Source organism: Opisthocomus hoazin, chromosome 8 (genome assembly GCF_030867145.1).
Source record: "Opisthocomus hoazin isolate bOpiHoa1 chromosome 8, bOpiHoa1.hap1, whole genome shotgun sequence".
Lineage (NCBI taxonomy): Eukaryota > Metazoa > Chordata > Aves > Opisthocomiformes > Opisthocomidae > Opisthocomus > Opisthocomus hoazin.
Genome location: NC_134421.1, coordinates 16,882,291 through 16,894,834, shown reverse-complemented (window position 1 = coordinate 16,894,834; position 12,544 = coordinate 16,882,291). Strand labels below are relative to the sequence as shown.

Genomic DNA, 12,544 nt, shown 5'->3' with positions numbered 1-12,544 from the left:
TACTACACTGTAGAGGGAAAAAGCCTGCATCTTGACACTGAACAGTCATGTTTATCCACTTACTTCAAAGCATGTAACAAACTTCATGTCTTACATTTCACACTTTACATGTTGGGAAATTGAAACTTGGGAGTACAAACAACATGTTCAAAAATACATTCCAGTGGCTTAAAAGTATGGCAAGATTGTGTCAAAAAATTTTGGGCCATCATTTTAGGAAACTCAGGTACTTTTCCCGAGTAGGTTATTGAGTCATCACTCATAAACCTATTATTTCTTCTGCAGGTCTTTCACTAACTGAAATTAGAATTCAAAAATTTTATTAAAAATTTTCTTTCTGATGTGACAATTTCAGCATTCTGGATTAGGATGTTTCTCTTTTCCTTTTTTTTTTCCCCACTAAATTGAATTGAAGAACAAGAAAATTTTCAAGTGAGAGTTTTTTTTTTTTTCCCCTCCCAGGGATTTATTTTCTAACGCAAGAATACTTGCTGTTTCTTTTGGGGTTTTTTTAATGAGAAATATTTACTGTTTTATAAGCAACTTCTATAATAATAAACCCTACCGCATGAAAAAGACCAAAGATAATTCGTGATTATGTTTCACTATTTCAGCCTCTGAACAGCCTGTCTTTATTTCTAACATCTTGCAACAAAAGCCACAGGAAACGTTCTGGACAGTCTCCTACACTAACAGTTGCATGCTGTTGCTTCTACAAGCTGAAGCTTGTGCTCCAAAAAGGTCTTTAATGTGCCATGATTCTGTCCTTTCATTTTCAAGGTCCTCAGAACTTCCCACCTTCTGCTATGTATCAGGGTGTCTGATTCTCAAATACCTGGGATTCTAAACAGTACATTTTCCATCCCTCAGCCATCATTCTCTGCTCTCCTCCTCCATGCCAGCACTGCTGTACCCAACATAAGTTCCTTGTTTCCAAACTGAGATTGTGCAGGCCTTGTCCAAAACCTTTTCTTCCCTTATGTACCAGGATTCCATAAACTTTGCCTCCCTTCTACCATAATACTGTGTAGCCTCCACTATCCTTTAGCTAAAACAGAAGTTTCTCATCCTGCTTCTATACTGGCAGCATTATGGATTGCCTCATTCACCTACACCTACAGTTCACCTCCTTAATGTACCTTTAGAAGCAACTCAGGATGTCATACTAAGTACATAGGAGGAGAAACAAAAAACCCAAGAGACAAAAGAGTTTTAATTCTGGAAAGAGCTGACTGAGGTCAACTACACATCAAAATCTTTGAGAGGCTTGAAGCTGCAGCTACACTTTCAGCCCTCGCTAGAGCTCAGAGTTCTGCAACACAAATCCAAGAACATGCCGGCACATTTTGGACTTAATCTGATGTTCAACACATTGTGTCACACAGAAACAGAAAGACAACACAAAGAAACACCATTATGTTTGGCATGTGACTACATAAAAGCTAGTCCAGTTGCGATACTTAGGTTCTATTCTTTCATTTCCTAATATTCCTGCAACATTTTCTTCTAGCATAATGCAACATATAATAGCCAGAAATTCTTCCAAACTGCAGTTAACCACTTCATTTCTTCCTCACCATTCCCCCGTATAGAGAACAAGAATACTGCTACTTCAAGAGTTTTTAAAAGGCTGCTAAATCAACCCTTTCTTTGGGTTGTGGGGAAGGGAGAAGGGAACAGGCATAACGCAAAATGATTGAAATTTTTTGAAGGCACATTTTTACATACAAAGTCATCAGGTGGAGTGGAAAAAGTCAGTGTCACAAGGTGGTGGGGCAAATCAACAGCCTCTAACTGGGTTTTAGAACAGCAATTAAAATATAAAGGTTGCCACTAGCTTCATGACTTCTGAAAAGCACATCTATCTGCTGCTGCACTGTGATTCAGGAAACAAGAGGTCAACAAAAACAGATGGAATACATTTTGATCATAGGAACCAAACTGGATTGATTCTCAATGGTCTGATATAGCTGATATTCCCATTAACAATATTAATTTATGTAGTAGGAAAACAAATGCAAGCAACCAACTAACCAGGATTAAGCCCAGGTTGCAGCCTTATAACAATGCATCTTATAAGGTGCCCTGCTTACTTGTCTAGCAGCGAAGTTTTGGGGACCGAGCCCTGAGCCGATTGCCCCAAGGCCGACGTTGGGTAGTGTGGAACCAGAGGGAGACAGCTTGTAGCTGGGAGAAGGGGAGAAGGGAGAGCAGGGAGCCTCATCCCCAAGGCACCCATCTTGATTGGAGAAAGGCAAAGTCAGCTGAAGCAGCAGTTAGCCAACAGCAGGAGTTGGTTAGTGAAGCAACAGAACGCAAGAGGAGAGAAAGAGGGACGGTGAGTGACTAGGAAGAAGCAGTTAATTTGTAATAGCAATTACAAGGACAAAACTTCTGACTCAAATGATCACTTGACAATTAAGATTTTGGTCCAAAGAGATAATCCATAAATTCCTACGGGTTTCTTCTTAAAAACACATTTTTAAGTTCGTTTCTGACGGTGGCTAGTACCACTACAGAAACAAACAAATTTGGAATTAATTCCTAATGTTGGCACACGCCTACGAACATGATTTGCTAGGAATGCATTAGCTCTGCTAGTGGTATTTATTTGTTTGGCCACCAGAGGGAGCTGACAAAACTGGTTTTTGGCCTGTTGTACCAAAATGGAGGAGTTGAAAAATTTATTGACAGTAACACGCCTTCAAAATTTTTAAACCAGACTTCTTATCCATTTTACATGTGATAAACTGTATTTAAAAAACCCCCACCCTAAAGCATCCTGAATCTATTGGACACTCTCCAATTCATAATGTGAAGCAATTAATATTTGATAATAACAGTGAAAGCTTCTATTTAAAATAGGCAAGAATATGAAAGAAACATTATTATAACATACAACAGGTGTCACAGAGAAACAGATGTCATACAGAAGCTTACAGTACATGGACATACAGCATAAGGGATTGCAGAATTTAGAAAGGGTGTTTCCAATAAACGACAGACATGGAAGCAGAAAAAAATTTGGAAGACTGTGATTACTTATGTTTACTTAGACCTAAGCAATTTTTTTATAGTAGTTCACTGTAATCTGTAGCCAAAAGAATCATTGAGATGAAACCTATAATGAATTTCATTGCTACCAACAGTTTACCCTTCAAAGAAAAACAAAGGAATTTCTTTCTGTCCATATTAAGAGCAGTCTGTTCTAGAACAAAAAAACCTCATACTCCCCAGATAGTTTGTCTATGCACAACTGACACCTGTGTTTTATATACACATTCATTCTACACACATAACTCCCCCACACCTTTTATTATTGAGTTTGTCTAAGGTTAGTGCATTTTTAGCACCTCCAGAGAAGTAGGGTAAAAACTGGGACCTTGAACACAGAGGCCGACATTAATTTATCTAAAGCTATTTCTCTCACCTTCTCAAAATAAGGCCCACTATCTGTGGTTCCCATGTCTTTGGAATTAGGTGGTCGGAACCCAGATCGATCCTTTCTCATCATCTCATTAAAATCCCCGAGATTCATGGCTCGTTTATCTACTTCAAACTTCTTATCCGGGAGACCACCTGTGGGGAAAAAAAAAAATAAAAGAAAAAAGAGGAAAGACAACATCATCAGTGTAAATAATCTCTACCACGTCTCATGACAGCAAGTTCACAGCCAAAGGAAGTATCTTTAAGATTAGAGTATAAATTAGATCTGTCTTACAACTTAGCATAGCTACAGCTATTAGAAGTATTGAAAAATTAAAGTAGGATGTTTAGTTTTTAAGACTGAACAAGCCAATTTAGTTTAGAGTTTAGTGTGAAGTGTTTGTCACAATTTATGTACAGGTACTTCAACTAATGATATTCATTTATACATAATTCTCAATGTCTTCCAAAACTTGCATTGTTATTTATTGTTATTTAGTATCATAGACACACCACTATTTAAGTTTGCCATATAAACTACTCAGCCTTTACTGGCTTTGGCATTCAGAAAGAATTTCTCAAACTGCAAAACCATGTACATAATTTCATCACAACTCTCCTACAGTCACATGAACTTAACCCTTGAAGACCACAGATCATCTCATACAGAGTAACTTCCAGACAGTCAAACAGACTCCCTCAGCCTGTATGCAATGATTACACAATCAGTAACAGAAACACTTTTCAAACACCCCCTACAGTCTCCTGCCATTGTTCAGTGAGTAACCTGGTGGAGCACGAGGAAGAGATGTTAGTAACAGATGATCAAACTGTAACATACACAGTGAACAAGACATCATCTTTCTCTATAAACTTATCATCAGCCCACTGCTGACTGAAGGACGTTTTCTACCTTAACACACTGAACTGCTGCCAAGGAACAAATTTTTTTGTCATATTTGACACCTGTCAGGTATTAGATGCATATTGTTATGTTTAAGTAGATGGAAAACATCCTCCTTTTAAAATATGGACATGATAGAAGTGAGCTTTACTGGTATTTTTCATTTTAAATAATTTCATTTAGTAGCACAGATGGCCTTTCCAAGCACAGTTTAAAACACCTGTCACCACAGTTAACCAAAATCTATGACTGTTAATGAAGCAGGCTGGTGATATTCTGCCTTACCACTGACAAAACACTAAGTCTTTACCAAACAGAGCAGACAGCTAATCACTGACACTTCTCCTCAAAAAAAGCTTCTCAAAGGCAGCATCTCATCTTAATCTCCAATCACAAACTATCAATATTCATAGGTATGTTATTGCCAAGAACCTATGAAATCAACCACTAATTACACAGGTTTTTCTTGCTGGCACAGCTTTCAAAGTTGATCCAGCTTCATCCTCTCAGATGCCTTCAACATCATTTATCACAAAAACACTGCATAAATCATCTACATATCTTGGCTTATAACTGGAGTCATATTGACCTGGATGAGCTCATCTCTTTCTAACATATCTAGAACTGGCTCTGCAAAAGCAGTCACATAAAATGTTTCATACATCTCTATCCTGTCAATACCTACATCTAACCACTACACAATGCCAGCCGTGCACTACCAAAAGGCTTGTGTGCTTTAATTCTAGACAGGAAGCTGCTTGAGAAGAAACTGAAAGTGAGACAGAGTTATCACTATCTGAAATGAAACTGGGTCAATGCCAACACAAGATGACTAAGCCGCAGAAACACCCTTTGGTCTCTTCAGTTATCCTGATGATCCAATCAACTCCAAACATTACTGAATGATGCCTTGTAAAACAGCTTGTTAAATAACATGTAAAGCATTAAACAGCACCTTTAAAGGCTTGAAGCATAGATATGCAAGCCACTTAGTGCTGAGGCAGCTGCTTAAACTTCAATATAAACAAGGCCTTGCTAAGAGAGATGATAGCATTCATTTATCCGATTCATAGAGAATTCTAATGCAACCTTGAAACCTGTCATCTATCTTTTGCACTTGCCAACAGAAGCTATAAATAATGCAGATGGCTAAAGACTAGCTTCACCTTACATAGTACAAGATGACCATTAAATTATGAAAAGTTTGAATTTTACCCCCCGCAGTAGGCAAGAACACTTGTGCATGAATAAATATGAAGCCTCAAACCCCCTATATGCAGAAAAGGTTAAAACTCCAACCATCTTCATAAAACAAGATACTCCATCAGTTCTTGGATTTTTTCCACTATTAACAGCTGTGAGAAACACTGCGAAAAATGCAAAATGAAACAAGAGCTTGAATATGACAATCACGCCCTAGTGAGCGAAAAAACTTATTAAGTAGATCTCATCCACCACCTGCATGCAGCTTTAAAGAAAACAAAAAGGAATGCTATACAAACAAAATTACATAACATGATCCTACAGTGGGAGATAGGAGACAGAAACTGCTGTTGAGCAAAGTTACCTAAAATGTTAGCAAACAAGAGACTCCACATGGTGGAAGTACATACACCCAGTGGGGCAACCCAAATGGGAAAAAACCATCTGAAACATTTTCTGTTTGACCACAAAAATGAAAGCATTTTAAAAAGATACTGGTTTTATACCTTTGCCATAAATTTACATCATCCAAGGCTACTGAGCAAGCACGTGCACTTAAATATTGAGGTGTTGCACCTGAATGCTAAATCAGGTTATGGCTTTGTAATATATTTATCACAGACAGCTGTATGAATTGCATTTGAACCAATAGATATTTGAGATTAATTTCCCATTTTTTGCAGGTGATTTGAGAATTCAGTGATCTGCAGAGGTTGCAACTAATACATTAACAAGAGACAAAGGTGGCTGTCAAACAGAGTGAAGGAAAAGATAAAACATTAAGTGGCTCTGACAAGCTATTTACTGCAGCAAACTTCATGCCTCAGGACGCATACCAGGAGAGATTTTAATGGAAAAAAATTGTATCCCACTTTCAAACTAAAATGAGCTATCTACTGAAGGGCTTTGATAGAAAAAAAAAGATGAAGCAGATCTGCCTCAGGCATGCGATTCATCTATCTCTTCTCTCTTGGTCAGCAAATACAAGTGTCACTCCTGCATCTTGCAATAAAAGCAACACATTTTTCAAACACGGAGAATGAGACCAACGTCGGAATTACTGACAACTGGACCTATTTTACGATGCATGATGATCAGAGCCAAGGTGCCCCATGCATACCAAAGTGAAAGTTTTCTTTGCTATGTGTGGTCTCTAAGCACAGATTTAACTCTGAGATCAATGTGCCTCTATCCATAAACTGGGAAACTATCATGCTAGGAGTTATCTAGTTAGTAAAGCCTGGCATGTTGTAATCCTGACTGAAAACTAGTTGAAGAACTAGCCTACCTCATAAGTAAATCCAACTTTTAAGGTTCAGAAGTAGATACAGGCTAAGCAAAACCGCTTACAGTTTTCCACAAGTAACTGTCACAAGCAACAGGAGCAAAACTGCTAAGGAGAGAAGTAACAGAAAAGCTTGAGGAAGATTTGGTACATTCTTAGTCTTTGAAATGGAATACAAACTATAATAAATGCCTCTACCTAGGATGAAGGATGCCACCATTAACTGGCTTACTAAATTTACAGAAGTGCAACACATCAAGACCAAATACGTAACCTTTCTGCACCATTTCACAGGATATTTTGAGCATCAGCCATCTTTCTCAGAAGGTATAATGGCTGTTACGACTCTGAGAGCTGAAAGTTCTAAAGGATCCAAAAGCTTAATTTGGAGATAAAGAACTAAGAGCTATAATCACCACAACCCAGGCTAGCATCCACTTCATTTGTATATTCTTAGATCTGTTCTTCAACAGCAGCACCTGAAGGCAGATGAGAACCGAACATCCAAGATGACAACTTATCTCTGTCTAGAAGATTTTTAAAGCAGCATGATACAATCAGAGTCTAAATTCTACACAGGCTGTATGAGGCCAAAGTAGAGAAATCCAAAAATTCTGTTACCTTCGCCAGAACTGTGTTGAAATACATCAATGCATGCTTTAACATCTCTTACTGGGATCCTTAATTATTCAGAAGAAAGCAATTTTGGGGAAAATTAACTACTTAATCCTCTATGAAGTGTGATACACATTTTAAAAATGCAACAGATTCTAAGCTAAGAGACACTGCAGCTATTCAGATTGCATTAAAATACTGAATCTGGAGCTGATATTAAATGCAACTAAGTCTTGGATATAACAACCCTGCCTTTGGTACCAGCAAAGACTAACAGATATTCCCTATAAAAGAAGGTTTTGGTTGAGAAAATCCTGACTACAGCATCACATATGATGCTACAACAGTGGCAGATGGGGAAGTACTACAGCTGTTGACAGCACTGGTGCAAAGATGGTCAACATCAGAGCAGACTTCTTGCAAGGAAAAATATTGGAATAATTCAGTCAACAATACTAGAAAGGCACAGAAGAGGTATGGCAGAATCAGAATAGCACAGAAACTGCCATTACAGCACAATGTCCAGTTTTACAAGAACTGTCTTCTGTAGTCCCTAAAATTTACTACTCAAATCAAAAATGAGTATTTACACTGCTTGCATTTGCAGGGTTTGAACTGATGCTATCTAGTTATCCATTGCTACCAGAAGCTCCCACAGTACAGGTTCAATTTCAATCATGTAGCCATTTTATCACTAGGACAGAAGACACTTCAGGGGAAACCAGTATCTACTACTGGATTACTTTCTGGGGGAGGGGGAACACATCAGACTAATCAACTGTCTTCACATACATAAAAATATAAAACGGAAGGTGGTATTTTTCTGAGAGCTGAACAAACAGCTCATGCTACTATGTCCTTCCCTACTGTCACTATTTGACATTTAGATGTCAAAAGAAAAAAAATTAGGCAATGAAACAACTCAAAAGTTGCCCCCAAAACAGGTTCCAATGCACTAAACTGTAGATGTACATGACTCTGGGAAGCGAGATTACTTAATGGTTAGCACATAGCCAGTCACAGACCTGAACACTAACTTCTTTGGCATGTAATACCTCAGAAGTTAACAGAATCTATCCTTCATGTTGGATACAGCCAACTTATATTGCAGACCCCATGCCATTCTAACTTACAGCAACGAGTTTCAGGACGTATTTCGAAATTAACTGTACTTGACTTGTAAACACGAATTTTAGTTGATCCAGAGATCCCACAGACTGTCCCAACACAGAACTACCTTTGCACATGGTTCTTCAGAGATACCACCACAGGATCATCAATAATTAATTCAGCTGTCGGGGACCACAGAAGTCTCCCACCAGAAACTTAGAACCAGCAACAGAATAAGCACTGATTCCAAGTCAGTCACCTCCCCCAGCCAGCTTGGATTAATCGAAGTGGTCAATTCCAACTATCATTTAGGATAGCGTTTTCCACACAACCCATCTGCCTTAGGCTGTGCAGTATGTACAGTGAGGTTACCAAGAGTGAAAAATCTAGTACTACTGAGCAGTAACCTGTAATAGCCTGAGGCAAGCAACTGAAGAAAGCAACGATAAAAGCTAGTCTTTTCCCTCACATCACCTCCAAGGAGCTGTGGTAACTGGGATGTCCTACTGCACAGAGCTAAAACAGTCTTCCACCTAATGAAAAGGGACCCTTCACTTTCTTGGAACAGTAGCAATGAAGACAAACTACATGGAACAAAATAATTTTATAGGATGTTCCTTCCATAAATTATACCTCCATTCTGTACAGGTGTACATCCCAATCTCGCATACCAGCATCAGCTGTTTAACTATTTAAAGCCTGCAGTCAAGGTACTGGGTGCTAAAACTGTCTTTCTATTACATGGAGTGCTAAAAGTAAGGATCAAACCTTTCCAAAGCATAGCATGTCATCCACATAAAAATACTACACATAATCTCAGCTTTCAAATGCATTTGAATTAAATTATACGTACCTACAGACAAGTCCATCTTACTGCCTGGAATGTCCTCAGTTTGACTCTGGGGGTGGAAAGAAAAAAATCAGTTCTGGCTTCTATGAAATGCTGAGGAATGTTTCAGAAAGCAGTGCTTGATGGTTAAAGGTGGAACGAAGGAAGGACATCCTTGTGCCAATAAAAGTTTTATTTTAAACCAAAATCAATTACAAGGATTCCTGATATCACCCTGGACACACCTCACCTCAACTCTCTAATGCTGTGTGTGGCAAGTTTACTGATATGGAACCAGACACATGAACGCATGCAACAGACAGAGAAAGATGGATAGACAGCTGCTCTGTTAAATGAACCTCTGTCCTCATGTTCCAATGGTCAAGAGATGAAACACTGAAAATAGTGGCCAAAATGATAGCTCATCCTCATGACCTGACAAGTCATCAAATCCTGAAATGTGCTGCCAAGTTATTCTTTAGTTGGCAGTCTGGGACAGGGTGTTCTCAGAGCTTTCAGAAGCATCTACGGTCTAGCAGACTGAATTTGGGCTTAGAAGCCAACAGACATTACAAACTAATCCTAGTCGTGTCAGTGACAGTTTCTCCAGCCCTAGGCTTCTCACAGAACCTATCTTTCACTAGCCTGTGCTACATAGTATTCCTGCTTCACAGGACCACAGTTGGCGCAATATTCTGTAATGTGTTTTACAAATCAGCATGTCAGAAGTTCTTAAAAAAAATTTTCTATGTAACCATTTTTAAAGGTACTTCCCTGCAGATCTGTCTTTTCACTCCTTGGTGTGCTGTTTATTTATTCACTTTACCAATCAATCTTTAAGTACTAATGAGTCCTTTTTGTTCAAAATAGACTCTGCTGTGCAGTATTTAAAACATAATTGGCCAAGACAGGCACAAGGCTGTAAATCTCCTTTTCTGCTTGGTGGCTGAGATTCAGAACGAATAGCCTTGGACTAACCACAGATGTCTGACACTACAGTCAGGAGGTGAGGCCTCTACCTTGAGTACTCTAAAGAGCATGTTATGAAAACACTACTAATAAAAAAACCCTAAACCCCCCAAATTCTATTACTTGCAAGGAAACTGCAATCGCAGAGCAACAGCTGTCAAAGTAATTTTGAAGAGTCAAAGCAGATCTTGGGTTTTTCTTGAGAAGCCATCCTGACTAGCAAGGAAGTGCTGAATACCCATGTATTCTAATAAACATGCCAGCATAGCAAATGCAGACAAATAAGTAGTCACACACTGTGAAACAGCTGATCTTTTGACTGATTTAAAGCTTACTGCTTTTTTACAAAGTTGGATTTTATATTTAAAAAAATTTACTTACTAGCAAGCCCATATTTGAAAACTGTTTGGATAAAGGGTTCATCCATGAATCACTATTTCCTCCTTTTAATGAGCACTGCAGGGAAAAAAAAAACAACAATATTGTTAAGCAACTTCTTGATTTCTTAAATTGTTTCATCCTTGAGATGCATTAAGTATCGAATGAAAATCCTGGCATCAGAGAAATTAATCTCCTGAACAAATTACTTCAAGTTTTTGCATGATTGGCAACTTTTATCAAATACTTTTTTCTTTTCTCTCTCACAAAATTTTTCATTATTAGGTATATCAAACTGGATGAACACTTGCTGTGTAGCATGTTTATCACACCTTTGGTTTCATTCTGGAATCTGGAAAGCTTTGTGAATATTATTCTCCACCCGCCCTGTTACAGTTTAATACATTCTTTAATCCACCAAATACAGAGGTGGATTTCTTCCTTGACTTTCTTCCCTTTAGTATGGTTTCTCTTACATGGGCACTGTCCTGACACGGGTCTCAGTTTGGCCTTACCGTAGTTTTCAGGTGATCAAAACCAAAACTGAGCACAGTTCAACAGAAAAGATATTGATAAGAAACATTTCTGGACAGTTGCTTTGGTGGTTAAACCAAAACTTTAATTGAGAAAAAGTTCATGAGAACAATTTTTGCAAAATAGGAATTGTAGAACTCCGTACCATGTCACAACAGTATTCCCACATCCCAGGAAGCTGCTCTGCACTTTGTCTTTTGAGTTTGCCCTACCTATTTGATTAGAGGTAGACAAAGCATAGTCATTCCAATATTAACACAATACCAAGTGTTACTGTACAAGAGAACTTTAACACAAACAAGCCTCAGAAAGCAATCCACTTGGGATTATAGCCAAGCTCCTGCTCCTGTTTGAGGCCAAAGGTCAGTAACAATCAACACAAGTTAGACCTAACTCCAACAGTCAGTAGAAATAAGAAGTGCATGTGCCAAAGGGACTGTGGAATCCAAACTTCAGCAGGCTATGCAAGAACAGCAACAGCCTAACACAGGAAGATGTGTCAACAAGAGAAGACTAATAGCCTTGGGATACTTATTGCTCAGTTTCATTTAGTAATGGCTCTGCAGCATACATACCAAAAGAATTTGACACCTACTGGTAGATTTATTAGTCACAGCAGGTGTAATACACTAAAACAAATACAGAAACCTCAGAGTTATTACACTTGTAACAGGCACCTTTCTAGCTGAATTCTGCAACACGTTTTTAAAAGATGAATTGTTATAATGCTCTAACATATCAGTCATACTGCTTTAGACAACACAGTAGTTATGAATCACTCAAGTGTTTTACCTTCATTTGTGTTTTCTTTCCTCCTTGCCCCCAGCTTGTTGAGTTGTGGGAAGAACTGCTTCCCTGAGAGCCTGCTGTGTTCCAGACTCCTCCCTCCTCCTCCTCTTCCCAGCTGGAATGACGCGTTCCTGTCACTGGCCCATCACTCTCTCCCCAGCCATCTTGCATAGATTTAGAACCTTTAGAAAAAGAAGAAAAGCTCAAAAGCAGCCTACAATACCATGCAGCTGGTGACTTGACACTGCAAGATTAGCTGAGATCATCAGAACCCCAAAGAAGAGAGAGAGAAAAAAAAGTGTCTTCACTAACAGCTGTAAAAACTTGTGCATGAATCCCAGCACCCACGAGTTTTGATGGCATGTTAGCATGGCATGTTTTGCAACTATTTTAAAGCAACAACAAACCCTTAAAGATATAATAACCATAGGAACCTCCTCTCTTCTACAGCGGCATCTGAATCTCTTTAAAAGGTAACCTCTTATTTTCTAGTGTAAATGAA

General features: G+C 38.6%; 1 protein-coding gene across 19 annotated transcripts in view; it reads right to left on the bottom strand.

The window, feature by feature from the left end:
- The window catches only part of TNRC6B (trinucleotide repeat containing adaptor 6B), a 141,679-nt gene that overhangs the window by 15,604 nt on the left and 113,531 nt on the right, over positions 1–12,544 (bottom strand). For 15 of the 19 annotated variants that reach the window (XM_075429293.1, XM_075429290.1, XM_075429295.1 and 12 more), the window contains 5 exons: positions 12,046–12,224; positions 10,723–10,797; positions 9,397–9,442; positions 3,431–3,579; positions 2,094–2,264 (listed from right to left, as the gene is read on the bottom strand). In XM_075429293.1, coding sequence (XP_075285408.1) covers positions 2,094–2,264; positions 3,431–3,579; positions 9,397–9,442; positions 10,723–10,797; positions 12,046–12,224 — 620 coding nt within the window. The remainder of the gene's footprint in view (positions 1–2,093; positions 2,265–3,430; positions 3,580–9,396; positions 9,443–10,722; positions 10,798–12,045; positions 12,225–12,544) is intronic. The other 4 variants (XM_075429307.1, XM_075429308.1, XM_075429309.1 and 1 more) reach the window with 1 other exon arrangement.